Raw genomic sequence first — 20,040 nt, 5'->3', positions numbered from 1 at the left:
TGTGTCTAGCAACTCTGAAGGCAATATCTGAAGATCTCTGTTACATTGTTTTGTTGTTATTATCATTTATGTATATTTGTATGCTGCTTAAGAGATTTTTAAATATTTGCTTAACATTAGGAATGCTTTTAAATATAAATAGATAAAGGTAAACAAATAAATAATTGCTTACGATGTTGCTAAAGCAGTCCATGTGAATTCAACTAAGCTGGTAAGTACAGATCTAAAATGAGGGGTGCGTCTTAAGCTAAGTTGGCTGTTCTTTTCAGTTAGTATAATAGGTAGCCCTAGTCTTCAAAATTCTGTGATTTACGAAGTGATGCTTGTGAAATTGACTGTCTTCTCTGTCAACCAGTTAAATAGATTTGGTTTGTTAACCTTGTACAACAGACACCCAAAGTGCTTTTTCTTACCTTTTTCCCTTGCTTAGGAGGCTATCATCCAAATAATGAAAATGAGGAAGAAAATTACTAATGCTCAGCTTCAGACTGAACTAGTAGAGATATTAAAGAACATGTTCTTGCCACAGAAGAAAATGATAAAAGAGCAGATTGAATGGCTTATAGAACACAAATATATCAGAAGAGATGAATCAGATATCAACACTTTTATATACATGGCATAGCTTGAAGACTCTCTTACTGGAAGATGCCAAGGAAATGTGCATTGGAGATGCCTTGAGCAGACAACTACAAGAAAATGAACTGTGCTGAGAAAGGACTTGTTTGACTTGCATTACATATTCAAATCCCTGCCTTACCTTACCAGAGGACTTTGTTTTGCCAACCTTTTTTTTTTTTCAGCTAGCATGATGGCGTTCCCTTCATGTTGCACAGGTTTTTAACAGCATGCTGTTTTTGTGGGGAAACTTTGCATTCATTGAGAGCCCGTTGTGATATTTTTTTAGATTTCCATTGTACCCACCTGGAAGAGAACAGATTTGGGGTTTCTAGATGAACAGTACCTTGCACAAGGAAAATAATCTTCAAAACCCATGCACTGAGGGTTGTCACATTTTTAAGAAAGCAGCGAGTAGGACTAGATGTAGCAGTTCACACTTTGTGTTTCGGATCAACAGTCTCCTTTTGATCCATTTTTATGTACGATATTTGAGCAAGACACAAATAGCATCACAGCTGAAGATACATATTTATCTTTGGGCTCAAGCAAAGTGCTTCAGTATAACTGAATTTGGATACTGAGACACAAGTGATGTTAAGCAGGATATATCCTGTTTGTCACTTTTCTTTACAAAACTTGGGTAAACATTTGTTTCTTGGACAGATGACTTCATTCCCCTCCTTTTTAAAATAAGAGGTGTTGCTTTCTCTTGATTATGGCTTCACCCTTAAGAACTGTGTTTCATGGATGGATCTGTTTATGGTGAAACAAAATGAAATATTAAGTGTATCTCTTTGTACATTTAATATAGTATGCTTGCGTAAATCTGAATGCATTAAAAATAGCCAGTGCACAACTTATCCAAAATAGGAATTAACATTTTGACAATCCCTATATATTTCTTCCTTGATTATTTATTTGAAAATCTCTAAATGTTACTTTTTTTTTTAATACAGTTCTACTCTGGCGGGGGGTGGGGGGATCAACTGTGTGGAATATGATAATTCTTTGACCTCCTAGACCAGCTCCACATATATATGCTGACAGATTGTCATAAATCTGACTGTTCTACAAAAAAGGAAAAAATGCTGCCACCCGGCTTCCATTTGTTTCAGTGAGCCCCCACTGATGGAATGTGCACATCCCCCCCTTTCCCTTGATAAAAATCTTCCAGAGACTTAAAGCAATGCACATTAAGGCTTAGGGCTAAAGAGTGCTTTACTGAGGGCAAGAGAACTGCCACACCACAGCAAGATGCTAGTCATTTTCAGAGTTAACTGCCAAGTCTCCAGCTGCTTTAAAATGTCCATGAAGAGTCGAGCTTCCTGCCTCAGCATTACTAGTGTGTGTGTGTGGGGGGGGAATTACCTAACGCCAGTTCAGCTTTTACCATACCCTATTCCTAAAGGTTATGCCTGGGGAAAGCAATGTTGCAAAACGGCCTTTAAACTTTTAGCAGTCTAGAGCAATTGTCTTTCCTTCTTAAAGTTAGTGATTATGCTTACAGGTTGCAAAGTGAAATAGTAACAGATAGCTGTGTGGGCAGAGTGAAATTGGAAATGGTTGCTGTATTTTACCTATAACGGGGCTCCAAAGGTAGTCTACCCATCCACAGGCAGAGGTTGGTACTGACGCCCTTAAGTGATCATAAATAACATACCAGTGTGGGTGGGGAACTGTATGTGCTTTGGAATGGCAGAGACTGACAAATGTGCATGGAAATGCAAAAGTGGCAGGTGAAAACAGGCAGTGATTTAAAAACCTCACTTTCTGCACTTAATGTGTGCATTTTTATTGTGGATCAGAGGATAATATTTTTTAAAAATTAACATAGAGTTGACATAAAGTTAACTTCCAAGTTAACATAGAATTGTTGAATTTGAGCATCAAAATTTTATGGGCGAGAATTTTTAAAAAAGGTTTTACATACTTGTCAAGCACTCCTTGTTAAAGGGAAAGACAACTAAAATTGATCCCCCAGAAGTCTACATGCTACAGGGTTTCTAAAACTGCATTTGGTTTGGAAGTTGGTTTGGAAATGGGTAGAAAAGGGCAAGTAATTTTTTAAAATATTTGTACATATTTCTTGAATACTTTGATGAGAGTGCTTTTGAATTGTATGCTTCCCATTAATTTGTATTGGAGGCAGTAGGCATGACACATTAAATATAAAACCAGCTTTAAACTTCATATTTAATTTCTTGGTATCGTTCAGACACTAGCAGCCTGATTGTCAAAAAATATTCCTTTCCCTATTTTTATTCCTAGCAGTGCAACTACTTTAGAACTTTGGAATTAGTGGCTAGGATGTAAATGACCACCATGGACTTCATTTGTGACTATTCATAAAGCCCTCCCATCAGCCCCTTGTTCTCCCTAAAAAGAGTGCGGTACAGTGGCCTGTACTTCAAAAGGAAAATTGCCAAAAAGAAAAAAGGAAAAGAAAAAACCTCAGAAAACCCATCCACATGCAGAAGCACTTTAAGGATCACATGAGGCTGTTTGGATCTTGCCAGTGAGAGTCTGTCTTGCTCATTTACATAGCAGCAAAATTCACAGTGCCCTTGCGTCTCCATCTCTTACGGTTATTTCTTACACAAGGTACCTAAATGTTTCTAGGACCAGGGGAATTACAACGGACAATGTGCCTATAACTTTGTTCAGTTTTTTTCTTTTCTTTTTGTGTACATTGGATCAGGATGTCATGTAAAACACTGAATCTGAAAAATCACACCAGCAATTTCCTTAACAGCTGCAGAATCACATTTAGCGTTCTCTTGTCAGGACACTTTTCACCAAGATGCCCTTAAGGCTAAAGCTTATCAGGAAGAGAAACAAACTGGTTTAAAAATGTATGGAGAAATAGGAAAACATCCAAATCTAAGAATGAACTGAATCATCAGTAGTCATTGCAATATGGCAACATGGCACTTTTAAAGCTTGATTTTTAGCTTTGGATATTTTTCTCCAAAGACCTAGCATAAAGAGGTGCTGCTTCTGAAAAATGTATGTTGCCACAAGCACTGCCATTGTGGTTTGTATTAAGTAATACTCTAGATGTGAAAAATAATGTAGGTTGCATTGATTTTAAACATAGTTGTTAAAAAAAACAAAAACTTTTGTCACAACATATAAGGCTCATACTTAATTTTGAAGTCTTCCATTTCCCCCCTTTATCCTACTGGTGTCCCTTGTTTTCTACCTATTCATTTGTTCAAAGCTGTTGTTGGAGCATAGTGAAGTTTAACTTAAGTTTGAGTGGTGGCTTCCCCCTTTTGGGGGGAAAGAAAGTAACATGGCCCGGGTAGTTGAATACTTTGGATTTATTTGCATTACAGTATCCGTTGTAAAAGGTACAAATTTTAAAAATGCAGCTGAGAGAAATATTTGATAGCTTCACGGAAAGATTTGGTATCTTAAGCGCAAAACTATTTTCTATTTTCATGGAACTGGCTGGGATCCTATCTTTGTAAATTCAAGGTCATATTTGTGAAATAAAACAATACACAAGAGCTTTCCTGTTTTAATAGACTATATGTAGCCTGGAGTGCAGCGCAAACATGAGTTTCCTAGGTTGTAATATCCATCTACATATGGTTATTTACAGTTTTGAATGTGTGCCACTACATACTGAAATAATGCTGTACAATTTTGACTGGTAGCAGTTTCTTCTTGTATGGCAGTCCGGCTGAACTATTTTGATGTACTGCTTAATTTTTGGATTTTATTTTTTAAGTTGTATAATTTATTTTCTTGCAAAATAAAAATGTAATATAAAATATTATAAAAAACCACAAAACATTTTTGGTGTTATCTTCAGAACCTTTTGAAAATGGGAATGAAACACAGTCTATTAGGGTTCCTAGACTACCATCAGTTGTTTTGAAATCCAAACCCAAGCTAGTCCAAGGTATGAATAAGTGTTTTTATCAGCATTTAACATCACATAGGTTCCAAGGGACCTGTCTGAGCATTGTTAGAGGGATATGCATTTGTATTGGCTATATGCATGGCACATACAACTGCCTTGCCAGACAGCAGTGCAGCAATATAATCTGATCCAAATCCACAGCACCTAATTATCTGTTCTTTCTATATAACAGAAGTTTACTACCATTTTAGTACAAGCTCTCTATGTAAACCTTATAGTAGGGCAAAGTAATTGAAATTTTAAACTAGAAGATTTGGATTGCAAATTGCTATTAAAAATCAATACTTTCCCACCGCTATTTAGTGCTGCTTACTCAATTAATGTCGCTTTAGTACTTGGTTATATTGCCTTCAGTCCCATGGACAGTTTGGATTTGTAATTGATCTGGTGACACTCAATGACATTTTATTTTTTCAGAAATTTGAGCAGTACAGCACTAGTAGACTGAACACTTAAAAGTTGAGAAAAAAATCCCTTTCATGTTAAGAGATGAAAGAAATTCCAGCTGTGGTTGAGGCACTTGGAGGCAGTAGTCTGCCAAGACATGGAAGACTGATGTATGGCTTGTCCTTTAAGCAGTTTATTTTAACCAGTAGCTCTTTGGATCACAGCCATTTTTTACATGATGATGCATATATGACACACAAGTGCTTTTACAAAGGGATTTACTATGCATGAAGTGGTCGTTAGCCGTTTTTCATCCTGTTCCATTATTATATTCTTGGAAGTTTGCTAAAATAACATTTACATAGCTCCACACCTGTCATATAAAAAGAGTTTACAAAAACTTCGGTTTTATTGCCTAATCTTCTTTTACAGCCTGTACTACGACTCATTGGAGTCCACAGTGTATTCTTCTGTTTTCTGTATTGCAGCAAATGTCGATAAAACATTGGATCATTTCAGTGTTTTTTAAAACAAAGCCTTTAGGCTGGGTCCAGAAGGCTGGTCCTGACACTCCTGAACATCTTTTCCCCCCCAAAACAAAACAGGAATTCGATGGTATCCAAGGCAGTGTGAGATGTGTGTTTTTGACTTAATGAGATTTAAGTCCCAAATAAGTATGCCTAAAACTGGGGCATCAGAGTATGCTTGTATACTGATAAGGCTGAAAGTCACTTTACTGTCACATTGTAAAAATCCAGATTAGAGCAATACCTTTCTTAGGCCAAAAAAAGTTCACAAAATAGTGTGCAAGCTTGCATGTTCCCCAGAACTCTTCACCAGACTAGTTGGGGGAGAGAGTGGTAAGCAAAGCAACTTTGTGTACCGGTAAATTGCTTTTCTCGTTTGGTGCCTCTTTTGTGTGCATGTTCTGCTGAGAACTTGTTTTGCCATTGCACATTTATGGCAGTGGGGAGCAATAGTGAATGCTTCCTCTTCAAACAAGGTAGCTCAGTTGGTGAAGCACGAGACTCCTAATTTCAGGGTTGTGAGTTTGAGTCCCACGCTGCCTAAAAGATTCTTGTGTTGCAGGGGGTTGGACTAGATGGCCCTTGTGGTCCCTTCCAATTCTACAATTCCATCCCAACCTAAACTGTCAACATCCCTGCCTACTGTGTTCAAAGCACATTCGAAGCACATTCTTTCCCTCAAAGAATTCTGGGCACTGCAGTTTACTCTTCCCAGAGCTACAATGCCCAGCGCCCTTAACAAACTACAGTGCCCAGAATTCTCTGGGGGAAGGAATGTCCTTCAAGCGGTTCACTTTGATGCTGGGAACTGCGAAGCCCCTCCCTCTGAATCAAGGATAGTGTGTCTCTTGTCCTTTCCCCAACCTCTACCCCTTGTCCAATGAGCGCCGCTTATTAATTCCCACGCCCCCTCCCTCGCCAATAGCACTGCTCTCTAATAGCCACGCCCACGCCTCTTCAGGCTCCAATAGGATTTTATCCCAACTTTGACGCGCCCTCCCCTCCTCAGACCGGAGGCACAGGAATCGAGGGCAGGGCGGGTCCGCCCTTGGGCTCCTATTGGCTAGGTCAAGGGGTGGGCGTGCCCTTCTGAAGGTGACGGCGGCGGCTCTCGCGCTGCCTCGGAGGTCCGTTGCTGAGGCAGCTGAAGGGGTTCTGAGGGCGACTGCTGGTGCTGCGGAGGCCGGCGCAAGAGCGAAGATGTTGGGCGGGCGGCAGGTGCCGAGGACGCTTCGGGTGAGGAGGGAAAAACTAGGCCAGGCCCGGGGGGAGGGCGGGTTTGGTTATGGAGGTCCCGCTTTCCCCTAACGGACGACCCGGCCGCCTTCCTTTGTCCTCCGCGCTTCCCCTCAGGGACGGCTGAGCCCCCCTGAGGCACAGCCGGCTAAGCGGCGAGCCCCGCCTCCCTTCGTCCTTCCCTGCGTCAGCGCCGCGTGCCTCTTAGGCCCGGCCTGCGTGCATGCGCCAGGACGAGCCCACCTGAGGTGGCAGAGTCTTGCTTGCATGGAGCGAGCCATGTTCGAGCGCTCTCCTGTATTTTCTCTCTCCTAATAAATCCTTCCTGAGAAACGCTGATCTTATTGTTGTGGCCCCCGAGTTTTGCTGCCCTTTTTTTAAAAAAAAATGTTTTTTAAGGATGTGTCTCTGTGGATAATGTTCCAAAGGGGATTGTCTTCTCCTATACTGAAGTGGTAAACTCCCAAACTCTTGCTACCTTTCAATGCTAACACACACACACAGAGTGTAGTGGGAATCAAGCTGCTGCAAGGTCACATCACTTCCCCCGTGACTGCCTGCTTGAAACCTTTAATGTTGTTAACTGTTGCATTTTAAATAAAAAATAGGGTTTTATTTTGTGGTGGCATTGGCACCTAGGGTCATGGACATTTGCCAGCGCCCACTTGAGAGTCCCATGGACTGCAAGAAGATCAAACGCATACATTCTGAAGGAAATCAGCCCTGAGTGCTCACTGGAAGGACAGATCCTGAAGCTGAGGCTCCAATACTTTGGCCACCTCATGAGAAGAGAAGACTCCCTGGAAAAGACTCTGATGTTGGGAAAGATGGAGGGCACAAGGAGAAGGGACAACGGAAGATGAGGTGGTTGGACAGTGTTCTCGAAACTACCAGCATAAGTTTGACCAAACTGCGGGAGGCGGTGGAAGACAGGAGTGCCTGGTGTGCTCCATGGGGTCAGGAAGAGTGGGACACGACTAAATGACTAAACAGCAACAACAACTCCAGTCCTTGCACAAGCAGACTCTGCAAGTTCACTTGTGGGAGGCAGAAGCTAATGACTGCAGCAGTATCATTGTATGGGGACTCAAGTGGCCACAGGTGCTGGAGATGGGAGGCCCACGGAAGACAGCCTGCCCAGCACCCCCAATAATCTGAAGCTAGACCTGCAATTTACATGCTACTGTATCTGTAGGCAGGGCCTAATTCTTGCTCTGTGGTTCCCCTCTTAAAGGTAAAGGAGCTCTTTGGAGCAGAGACAGCCCAATATACTTGGTTGCTTGAAACAAAAAAGCCAATCAGCAGATCTACTTTCCTCTTTCTGCAAATGAACATGGTGCATCAGAAGATCTCCTGTGAAAAGGGTCATCTACAGGAGAACCTCCTGATGGAGTTTGCCTTTTTTGGATAAAACCTTCCTTCCATTCTGCTGTCCTCAATGATGCTCAAAATCTGCTGCTATGGTGGTTGTCTCATGGTGTTTATCCATCTAATATCATTCATAAGTTATGTTTGTATCAAGGAGCAATGGCCCCTTTTAAAACAGCACTCCTCTGGAGCGCCCATGGAAGCTGCTAAAAACAATAAACCTGGATCCTCATCTTTATGTGCGACTGCTTACTGTGGCAAAAGTTATCTAAATAAAGAGGCTAAAACAGAGATTAAAAACTGCTGTGTGTCTGTCAGAGTTTGTTAACCTAAATGGGCTAAAGGTTATAGGATCAAAAGGGTAAATTACCAAATAACATAGCTCAGCATCACTGACTTGTTTTCCAGTGGGATTGTACAATATTGCAATCTTGTGTAACTGACAGTTATTATAAGCATCAGGATTTTTGTAAAGGTATATTGCTTGAAAATTCTTCACAAAGTTATGACAGTTGTTGCCCTTTTCTGCCTATTCACTTCTGGAAGTATTTCAAAGAGTAGCAAATGCTGCTGCTGCTGCTGCAAATAAGAATAATTCTAAAGCTTCAAAGTATTAAGAAAAGCAAACAAGTGTATTTAAGTAGCTTGTTTAAAATATGTTAAATGGAAAAACACAATATTTTTGAATCAGTAAACCAGATGTTTTTACACTTACTGAAAAATAAACGCTTTTTTCAGATGTTAACTTATGCAAGCAGAGGCTACTCATCACAACATGGCTTAAATGTAAGTATCAATTGTAATAGGACTTCAGGTATTTGCGATGGCAATACCATACTTTGACCAGCTCTACAAGACCATGTTCTTTCCAGCAGCGAGTTGAGATATATTAAATGGATTAGGTGTGATGCCAAACATATCACTTCCTGATGTTCCTTTGGTTTTAAATTGCAAATGAAACATATTAGGGGTGGGGGGATTTTTGCCAGGACTATGGTGTGCAGGGTTTTCTAACTCGTTCCTCATCTGCTGTGGTCCTGACAAAAGATGCCTTGCCCACATAGATGCATTTTCGTTTTAGGAAGAACTATTAGTACCAATGTGGGACACAGGTGGCGCCTAGGACTTGCCGATCGAAAGGTCGGCGGTTCGAATCCCTGCGGCGGGGTGCGCTCCCGCTGCTTGGTCCCAGCGCCTGCCAACCTAGCAGTTCGAAAGCACCTCCGGGTGCAAGTAGATAAATAGGGACCGCTTACCAGCGGGAAGGTAAACAGCGTTTCCGTGTGCGGCTCTGGCTCGCCAGATGCAGCTTTGTCACGCTGGCCACGTGACCCGGAAGTGTCTCCGGGCAGCGCTGGCCCCTGGCCTCTTGAGTGAGATGGGCGCACAACCCCAGAGTCTGTCAAGACTGGCCCGTACGGGCAGGGGTACCTTTACCTTTACCTTTTTATTGGTACCAATGTAAGCTCTCCTGATGGGGCTGATAGTGGCCAAGGGAGGAGAATTTTCACTGGGACCACAGCCTAGGGCAGAGTTTTCCGAACTTCATGTTGGTGACACACTTTTTAGACATGTATCATTTCACAACACAGTAATTCAGTTTTACTAGCAAACCAGAGGTTAAACTAACCCCTTCCCAGCATTCGTGCGACACACCTACACACTGCAGCTGACACACTAACATGTCTCTACATATAGTTTGGAAAGCTCTGGCCTAGAGGCTAAGGGTTAAATTGGATTTGCTGCACACCACAGCCTGACAAAACACTCTACCATTCCACACTTCGATTAGGAATTAAAAAGCAGTGCATTCAGCATCCTACCTAGTCTGGCCCTAAGAATGATACATGTCTATCTATGTGCATACTTGAAAAGGTTACCTTGCTGCATGCATCTGATAAAGTGGGTTCCTATCCAAAAAGTTGTTGTTGTCAAAGTGTGTGCCATAATAAATAGATTCTAGGATGCCATAAAATTTTGTTGTCTCACTGCTGCAAATAACTTGTGTTCTCTTTTGAAATTGTCTAAGTAGACTGCCTATAATTTGGCCTACATGGGTTGTTACAGAACCTGCAATGTAGCTTCCCCCTCTCTCAATGTTTTCCAGCACTAGATAATATTATTTCTATTATCATGCTGTCTGATCCACCTACTCACTCCCTGGCAAAAAAAGAATAAGTAGAAAGTTCTCCCATCTGTATGTCTTATTTCCTTTAATTATCAGCAGTTGTACAGCCTTCTTGCTAAGATATAGCAACATATTATCTTTGAGTAAAGAGACATACCAATTAACTTATTTATTTATTTATTTATACATTTATATCCTAGCTTTCCTCCAAGGAGTTCAAGGTGGTTCTCCGTCAGTTTCATCCTTGCAATAACCCTGTGGAGTAGGTTAGGCTGAGAGACTGTGGCCCAAGTTCACCCATCAAGTTTCATGGTTAAGGGGACTAGAACCCTGGTCTCCCAGGTCCTAGTCTGATACTCTAACCACTACACAACCCATCATACAGGAGTAACCAGATGTTTCTGGAGCATACACTTTGATAACTGCTAAGTCTCACCTTACTAATTAAAACAGAACTTAAGACTTGAGAATATACCTTTCTGTGGGTAACTCATAATCGTTGCAATGGTTTTGTTTGTTAGGAAGTAGTAATTGTAAGTGCTGTCCGGACACCCATTGGCTCTTTCCAAGGATCCCTTTCATCACAGCCAGCCACTAAACTTGGTTCCATTGCAATTAAAGGCGCAATTGAAAGAGCAGGTAAGTCCAGACTCTCTTCAGAAGGTTTTGTGGAACAGGGTGGGATGGTGATGGATTGTTCGGAAAATATTCACCATCTATTCTGATCCAGGTTAAATAGCAGCTAGTGTTTGTTGTAATCACCCCTTGCCACTTTGCTATTATGCTGGAACAAGTTAGCCACTAAGTATTCATGCTGCTCTTTAAAGAAATGCATGTGCCTAAGGTGTATCTGTAAAGTACATCATCCTTTTTAAAGCATGTCACACTCGGTCTGCTTTTGAGCAATTATTGGTCCTCTTGTCATTACTCTGCTACCCTCTCCCCTGGTTTATTCTCAGTTCTGACATGGTTCAAGGATGTTTTATTGCAAACCTGTGCCAGGGACTAAAGCAATGGTGATCAAATTTGTACAGCAAACATTGTGCTAAGCTTGCAAAAAAGTACCTGCTCTGCACCACTTCACAAGTGGTTTTGCGTAGAAGTTCTGAGCTAAAAGCAGGGAGAGCTGCAATCTAGATGAGCTTTTTAAGGACTTAACTTTGCTCCTCAGTTTTGTCCATAAACAAAAGCGAAGTGGCAGCTTCAGCATCTATTTCATTCTTCTTACCCAGATGTTTCTTTTCTCTCTCATTCTATGAGCATATTAACACTTTATGCTTGGAAAATGCCTTCTCTGATTTTTGCCATTAGGTATCCCTGCACAAGAAGTGAAAGAAGTCTACATGGGCAATGTTATTCAGGCTGGACAAGGACAAGCTCCTGCAAGACAAGCGACCCTTGGTGCAGGTACCAAAACTGTTTTATGGCTCATGACTTCTTAGGGCACAAGTCGTAAATCCAACAAGGCATGAGTAGATTTCCTTTCATGCAGTGGGACTTCTTCTCCCCACACCCACAGCTCCTTCAGAGCCCCCTGAATCAGGTCCAGTGGGTCTCCCAAACCTCTAGAGTAGATTCTGAGGGTGTGCAGGGAGCTACAGTGAGGGAGAAGGTGAAGCCTTTTTCACTAGCACAGAGATGACATTGGATACAACCCTCAATGAGTAAGATTCACCGCTAAATTATAAAACAGGTAAATAACTGAGAAGTATGATTCACATAATACTCAACAAATTAATCTGAGTTTGAATTTTAATCTGAATCGGCCTTCTGTTTTCTTCAAACTGCCATAATCAGAACTGGAACATTTTTTGAGTTACCTTTTCTTCTTTTTCTCCTTCTGTACTTTCACTTCAGCCTAGAGTCCTTAGCATATATTGTGGTGGGGAGGTAATATGTTGCCTAATAACACGCTGCTAGTTTTCTGATGTGGTGAAGTCAAAGGGTTGAATCCCAAAGATAAAATGTTATGAATGGAAGGAACTACCGGAGATGTCAGGAATGGTCTTTCATTTTATAGAACTGAGACTAGTATGAGAGGACACTACTGGTCTGAAAAACACATGGTATCAGGAAGTCAGTGGGATTCTTTGGCATGAGTTCCATTTTAATTGATTAAAGCAACTTGATATATTCCATATATGCAGCTGGCTGACAATTCTTTGAAGTTTATTTTTATTTTAACTTGGCTCAGGTTTACCAGTTTCTACTCCTTGCACGACTGTCAACAAAGTTTGTGCCTCTGGAATGAAATCTATTATGCTGGCAGCACAGAGTCTGGCATGTGGGAGCCAGGTAGGAGAGTCAGTATATTCAGAAGACTTGTAAATACGTGGAAATGTATAATCTCTTAAATAGGCTAAAAGCAACTGTTTATAAGAGCAAATTTGCTGGAATCCTTTTGTATGCCTCTGAGAGTTTCTGCTCTTGCAAGATCTTCTTCCTTTAAAAAGGAAGTGTGTCAGAGAGATTTCTTGCCAACTGTACCAAACCACACTGCTTTGATTGTTGTGCTGGTATGGCTTCAGTATCTGACTTGTCTATGTTATTTCCTGTAACTTTCCAACAGTTTGACTTCAGCCCCGAAGGCACACTCTTCCATTCTCTCCCAATACAAACTATTAACATTTTATATTAAATCTACACAATTTTGGGGGGGACATCAAAAGGATATGCAACATGAAGATTAGCATAACCAGTGGGTGGAAAAGTAATAACGCTGTGTGACTATCTGAGGATTTTTATAAATTATTTTATTTATTTATTTAATAAAATGTATACACTGCTTGTTATTCAATATATTAAAAAAAAACCCTCAAAGGAAAGGAGACTCCATGGCCCTCCAGATTATGTCAGACTAAAATTCCCAGTAGCCCAGGCAGCATGGCCAGTGGTCAGGAATGATGGGAGTTGTAGTCCAACAATATTTGAAGGGCTACAGGTTTCCCATTCCAGTGTTTGTTATTGTGTATGTACCCTTTTGATTGTATGACGAATTGCATTGCAACGTTTTGCCTAATGGGAGACTCAAAACATCATTTAGATCTGAGCCAAGCAATTCAAAGGTGTGGGAGAGAAAGTGAAAGATGAAGGAACCTTTTTCAGGGTTTTTATTTTTCTTGCAGAGGTCATAGTGGGCAGGAAAATCAGTATGCCAACTCCGGGCCTGGCATATTTCCCCCCTTTTTTGGGGGGGGGGGCGTTCTGGGAGAATGGAGATTCTGTTGAGAGAGGGGGAAATTTGCTGTATCCTAGGCCTTCCCAGGGACAGTAGTATTGCACTCTTCAGTATTTTGTTTTCATCCTCCTTGTAATTTGGAAAAAGCTGTATATAATTTGTTGAAACAGGACGTGATGGTAGCTGGTGGAATGGAGAGCATGTCTAATGTACCCTACACAATGGTCAGAGGAGCAACGCCTTATGGAGGAGTAAAGCTTGAAGACTTGATTGTAAAAGATGGCTTGACAGATGTTTACAACAAAATTCACATGGTAAATACAGCTTTTAATGTCTTGCAAGTTTCGTGGCAGCCTATTTTTGTTGTTCTGTTGTTTTTTTTAAAAGTTCTCTTGGCAAATAGGATGTTCAGATACTTTCCTGATCAAAAGCCTACAATTGTTGAGTTTAGGAGCTACCCCTGCCACCAATGCAATGGCCATTCCAGGAGATCTTTTATTTGTTTAAACACCATCTGTCCCTGGATAGTGAACTCATGGATATGCAAAATAAAAATAAAAAATAAAAGTCTCCACCCAATCTATAAGATATCTGCAACTGAGAAAGGAAAGGAACTGAAAACACTGTGTGTGCAATTGCACAATATTAGGGTTTTGTTCATAGAATTTTCCGGCGAAATGTCCTGGAAAATCCAGACTTATGGCAGCCCATGCTGACAGTGTTATCAAGCCATTTTTTCCCTCAGAAATGGCTCAGAAATGTCCACTTTATTTTTGCTCAACCACCTTGGGCAAAACTTAAAAATGCTCAATAGGTGAACTGCTTTTGATCAGCTAGAAACTGTTGCTAGGAGATTCTGGATAAAACGCTGACTGTACAAGCTTATCTAGTCCATACAGACCATAGGATTCTGGACAGAGTTTACAATCTTGTGAAGGTTATCTGAAAGGTCGAGAACTTTGACCCAGAGAGGAATCTAGAGGTTTTTTTCCAAGTTCACCCACCCCACCCCCAAATTAGTATTTGATAACAGCTAGTATTAACAGCCTTAAACATTCTGTGACTGTTTGTGGTAAAAATTACACACATATAAAAGTCTGCTTACGTAGTTCAGTTGCTGAATATAAGGTATGGGAACCCTGAGCCATGAGCAGCGAACTGTTGGGAAATCAGGACTACATTCCTGTTTCAAACTTACTTGAGTCCATCTCATGCCTTGTTACACTGCCATTTCTACGGGGAAATACGCTCGGTATATATTACCCCTGCTATGCAAAAATCTCCAAATGAATCCGAACTTCAAAATCTAAAATCCCTGGTAGAGGACAGGAATCCTGAGATCACATTAAGGGTAGCCAAATTCTGTGTGATTGCCATAAAACGTAGGGAACAAACTGTGCTATCATAATGATTAAGGCCTTAAATGATAATTTTAGGTTATATTTTAGTGACTAAGTTTTAATTTATATATATTTTAACTGTTGCTGTAACTGTATTGTCCCTGTTATACCTAATTGCAAATTCAAATGTATCCCTATCTGTTTTATGACTTCCTTGATATTGTATGTGGACTGGAACTAGTCTGTGACCGAAATGATAAATTCATTCAGGTCTATTTCTTTTTTTAAAAAAAGATTTAAGCAGATTTAATCCACTTCAGTTGTTCAAACCTAAACTTCCCGGTAAGCAGTTGAATACCCTTTTGTAAACTACCAATAGTCTGGAGACGACGCTACTGAATCTAATGGGATTCAGAATTTGTGAATACATACCAAAATCTTATGCCTAGGATTTCAGCAATGCTGTTGAATTTAGTGCGATTGGCACTGTGGTGTGTTCAGGCTGGCAGTCTAAGTAAATTAAGAGATGATCTGGTCCATCTCTGGTGTTTCATTTGCATTCAGAGTGTGAAGTCGGGGAAAACAGGATGATACAGGAATCTCCACATGTACATGCAAAATGATTTGATCAGTTTCCTAAGGCTGCAGCCCTGAACAGTTATGTCACTTAGGCTGCAGCCCTACTTGGAAGTAAGTTCCATTTAGCGCAATGGTAGGTTCACCTTTAAATGTGAATAGAATCAAATTTCTCCCCCATCCCTAGTTATCCCATGACCTTTGCTTAACACTCAGAAACCACAAACGGCCTTGCTTCATGCTGTTTCATTGGAAAAGCTAGCACAGATTGTTTCAGGCAGCAAACAAACCAAGAAGCTTGTGAGTTGCATGGTTTTTTGTTTGTTCTCAATGTCTAACAGAGTCACAAATGAAATGGGCAGTTTCATTTCAGTTGGTTTAAATTTATTCATTCATACTTGAGTCCATTAAACTCAAAAGTGGGGATTTTGGCGATGGCACAGCTGATCTACACAAACCTGTCCAGTTTTTAAAATGACTTTCAGTGATTTCCTGTCTGCCTCCCCAGGGTAATTGCGCAGAGAATACTGCAAAGAAGTTTACTATATCACGGGAAGATCAAGACGCCTATGCCATAAAATCTTACACCAAAAGCAAGGAAGGTTGGGAGTCGGGAGTTTTTGCAAATGAAATTGTCCCAGTTACTATTTCTCAGAAAGGTAGTATAATTTCATATATAATACCTCCCCACCTTCTGTTTTGTGATAAACTATGTACAGAAATGGTATAAAATGTTGTATGCATTCTGGCAAACGTAACTTGTCTATGAAATGAAGACTGAACATATTTTCTTTTTGCTGAAATAGAGACCATTTCTGTTTACACCCCTATCCCCATATTAAGCTTTTTGTGTTTTTTGATCTTCCAAGCTGAGGTTTGAGTTTTCTTTCTGTCCCCCCCCCCCAAAAAAAAAAGTTTGTGGCCTGCTGGGAAGCCTATCTGCCTTTCTTCACTTTCACAGGAGGCTTAGGGCAGTGATGGAGCAAGAAATGAGACAATGATTTGAAGCATGCTTAACTGCAGCCTTTGCATGTTCTGCTGTTCCTTGTGAAATTAGGGAGTGCCAGCTGTCTAGCCACAAAGAAGTCTGAAATTGTTTAACTAAATAAAGTCTTACTTTAGGGAAACCAGACACAGAGATTAAAGAAGACGAGGAGTACAAGCGTGTTGATTTCAGTAAAGTTCCAAAACTGAAGGCCGTTTTTCAGAAAGAAAATGGTAAGCTCGGAAAAAGTGATGCCTGGTTTTTAATGTAGTAAAAGCTGGCCAGATTGCATTTTTTATTTAAACATACCTGCACTTCCTTCGGTGAAATGGTTTATATGGATGTGTGTTTTGATATAATGCCAGCCTTGTTGAATTTGAGTTGCTGTATGTTGTGTAGCCAGTGTTTTGAATATGGATTGATGTAGGCTGGAATTTAGGATGTTACTGAGGAATGCACTATATTCACATTGCTGCCTCTTTCAGGAACAGTAACTGCTGCCAATGCCAGTACATTGAATGATGGAGCAGCTGCATTAGTACTGATGACTTCAGAAGCAGCCAAAAGGCTGAATGCTAAACCATTGGCTAAAATAGTAGGTAAGAATCTTCTTGACTTTCTAGTGAAATGTTGAGAAATGCTTGATCCTGACAGATAATGGGTTAGACTGACTTTGTTTTAGGTAAGGTAAAGGGACCCCTGACCATTAGGTCCAGTTGTGACAGACTCTGGGGTTGCAGCGCTCATCTCACTTTATTGGCCAAGGGAGCTTCCGGGTCATGTGGCCAGCATGACTAAGCCGCTTCTGGCGAACCAGAGCAGCGCACGGAAATGCTGTTTACCTTCCCGCTGGGAAGGTACTTCCCGCTACTTGCACTTCGACGTGCTTTCGAACTGCTATGTGGGCAGGAGCTGGGACCAAGTGGGAGCTCACCCCGTTGCGGGGATTCGAACTGCTAACCTCCTGATCGGCAAGTCCTAGGCTCTGTGGTTTAACCCATAGCGCCACCCGCCCTTTGTTTTACTTTGCCTTTTATCAGCGGGTTAGGTTGAAAGGACTGCTTTTTAACTGAATGGTGCAGTCATAGCTTGACAATTTGTCAAACTCGAGAGAATTCAGGGGCCTTTGGGATGTCACAGCTGTTCCTCTAACACTGCCATGCTTACATCTTTTAAAAGCAATAATATCCTGAATTTTGCCAGAGGCTGTAAGCAACTATTGCAGGTACTCTAAATGCTGCTATGTATACCAATAATGACATTTTCCCTTTCTGCTTCACATTTGCTCTTTTGCAGGTTTTGCAGATGCTGCTGTTGATCCTATTGACTTTCCAATTGCACCAGCACATGCAGTTCCTAAGGTAATCATTTTATAGCATTCCCCTACCTTCAAATTAAAATCTTCCTCAAGGCAGGCTCTCTCATATTTATCACAGTACGTCAAACAGTAATACTTATACTTCAGAAGTATTCAGAATATTGGATAATAAGACTTAATGCCAATCAAACATGGAAGGTTTCTTAGAAAACTTCTGCCAAAATCATAATGCAACTTGCCTCTGAATCTTCTCATTAGGTTTTTATTTCTGTTGGCCTTTGTACTTTTATTTTCCGTTTTGGTGTTCACTACCTACTGATAACAAAGTGGTTTTTTAAAATGGACCTGAAAAGCAAAATATATTTGAGTAAAACATAAATGTTAGCTGACATTTCTCAGCAGCACTGTAAGTAATTTAAGTAGACAATTAAATAGGTGTTACTCCAGTTGCTTTATTGCTTGAAATCTACATTTCACTCTTAGGTTAATGCTGGTATTTTAGCATTGTGAAACACTGAACTATTTAATTTGTTAATACTGAATTCTGAAGTATCTCAGACCTTAGATTTGATCAGAAACTGGTACACATGGATTTCGTAATACAGGGACTGGGCTTATTTTTTTCTAGAGAAAGTTTGCTTGAATCCTGACTGCTGTAGGCAGTAGTAATTGTTAGAATTTTTTTTCACATGACTTGTGGCTTCAAGTCAGTTGAAATGTTTATCTTTATGGTTGGATGTCTCTTGAACTACAGTCCCAATTGTGCCAGTGACCCATTTTATATCTCAATTAAAACAGAAGGGGAAGAACCATCAGACCCTGTTGGTGATAAATATTATCTTTTATCTATGTGTTTCTGTCTTTTTTCAGATACTTAATCAGACAGGTCTAAAAAAGGAAGATATTAAAATGTGGGAAATTAATGAAGCATTCAGTGTTGTTGTCCTAGCCAACATTAAAATGCTAGATGTTGATCCGCAAAAGGTGAACATTCATGGAGGAGCAGTCTCTTTGGGACATCCAATTGGGTAAGTGAAGTAATACATTTGTTTGCACAACAAGAAGAAATTTGTATCTGACCCTCCCCTCCACAGCAAAGGCAAATAGTTAGTTATTATAGCTTCGGTAACAGTATTTAAATGTAAGAAGGCAGAAAGCATTCCTAGTTCTGATGTGTAAATTTACTTGACATGGTGCATTTTAAGTGCTTGCTCTTGGTACTTTTAAACATGCCTACTCTTATTTAAACTAAAATTATTAATAGTTTGCAATATTCTAAGTGCCCTGCTTCATAATCCACTAGGAAATAAGATTATGCAATGGTGCAGAGGAAGTATTAGCCCTGTAAAAAATCCAACTTCAAACCATCAACACCCTCCTTAACATTTATTGTGTTTGGTAGTGGAAAATCTCAACCATGATAACTGAAAAAGTTGTCTCAGAGTCTTGGGACCACAGATCAGTTCATCTAGTTTGGGAACAGGGCGGCTGGGAAAGACCTAAGACAATGAAGAGTTGTTGCTAAGCTGGCCAGTTCTGCATTAGACAGACCCATAGAAAAGTTTATTTTGGATACTTCTTCCCTATTGATTCCATTCCCACGTCCTCTTTTCCCACATCTCTTGCCTCCCTTCCCTCTTGGCATAGTTTCATCCTAACTCATCCTCCAGGATGCTCAGTGGTGCGTGGTTGTCATAGATTAGCACATGCATGAGACAGGTCTGTCACAAACTACTTACCTCTAGTACTACTCTTATGCTTCAGCTAGATATTATTTAGCACTATGCTGATTCTAAGGCATGGGCTGAAAAGCTGATTAATGAGGTTAAGCGCTAACATTTTTGCCAATCTATAGAACTCAAAACTTAACTAGGGTGCTTTTTCTGTTTTAGGATGTCTGGAGCAAGAATTGTTGTTCACATGGCTCATGCATTGAAGCAAGGAGAGTATGGCCTTGCTGGAATCTGTAATGGAGGTGGAGGCGCATCTGCGATACTAATCCAGAAACTGTAGACTCGAATGGCAAGCCTTAAGGCTCAACTGTCAAATGGCTGTTACAACTATTTATGGAATTGCAGCGCAGACTCCCCTGCCCAAGCTCAGTCTATCATTGTTTTTAAAAAAACACAACTAATTTTTTTTTTACTATATATCCAGTGCAAGTGGTTTTTTTATACCATAGGGGCTATAAAATGTGGGTTAAACTTCAATCAAAGACAATAAAGACTAAGTATAGTGGCTGGCTACTGTGGAAGTTTCATTATGTTTTATAATTTTTTTAAAAAATGGCTGTCACAAATCCCTGCTCACACTTACCTTGGCATTCAGACTATTTCCCTGTGCCCTAGGGAACGTGCAGTCCTCCAAGTCATGAAAGAAGTTTTTGTGTCTTTTGGCTTGGATAAGACAGGGCCTGCACAGCCCTTGTTCAAGCCCCTCCTTTAC

The 20,040-nt window shown here is 40.6% G+C and overlaps 2 protein-coding genes across 5 annotated transcripts in view; both read left to right on the top strand.

The window, feature by feature from the left end:
- The window catches only part of CUL5 (cullin 5), a 35,688-nt gene extending 31,268 nt beyond the window's left edge, over positions 1–4,420 (top strand). For both annotated transcript variants that reach the window (XM_083736510.1, XM_083736511.1), the window contains exon 19: positions 431–4,420. In XM_083736510.1, the coding sequence (XP_083592636.1) occupies positions 431–625 (195 nt within the window). In that variant the 3' untranslated portion in view covers positions 626–4,420. The remainder of the gene's footprint in view (positions 1–430) is intronic.
- A 2,116-nt stretch (positions 4,421–6,536) lies between these two features.
- ACAT1 (acetyl-CoA acetyltransferase 1) lies at positions 6,537–19,839 on the top strand. 3 transcript variants are annotated; one of them, XM_083737050.1, is made up of 12 exons: positions 6,537–6,702; positions 8,809–8,856; positions 10,720–10,837; positions 11,510–11,605; positions 12,393–12,493; positions 13,547–13,690; positions 15,801–15,951; positions 16,415–16,510; positions 16,763–16,876; positions 17,574–17,638; positions 18,466–18,623; positions 19,488–19,839. In XM_083737050.1, exons 1-12 carry the CDS (start codon positions 6,667–6,669, stop codon positions 19,606–19,608), a joined length of 1,248 nt encoding a protein of 415 aa, XP_083593176.1. In that variant the 5' UTR covers positions 6,537–6,666; the 3' UTR covers positions 19,609–19,839. The 3 variants fall into 3 exon arrangements, with proteins under 3 accessions (XP_083593176.1, XP_083593178.1, XP_083593177.1); XM_083737052.1 differs by having other exon boundaries at positions 6,538–7,385; positions 7,444–9,182; positions 9,537–10,837; XM_083737051.1 differs by having other exon boundaries at positions 6,558–7,385; positions 7,444–8,856.
- Positions 19,840–20,040: the final 201 nt, after the last annotated feature.

Source organism: Podarcis gaigeae (genome assembly GCF_964106915.1).
Source record: "Podarcis gaigeae genome assembly, chromosome: 4".
NCBI classification, from domain to species: domain Eukaryota; kingdom Metazoa; phylum Chordata; class Lepidosauria; order Squamata; family Lacertidae; genus Podarcis; species Podarcis gaigeae.
Note: the sequence above shows the minus strand (reverse complement) of the source record. Positions and strands in the feature narration are given on the sequence as shown.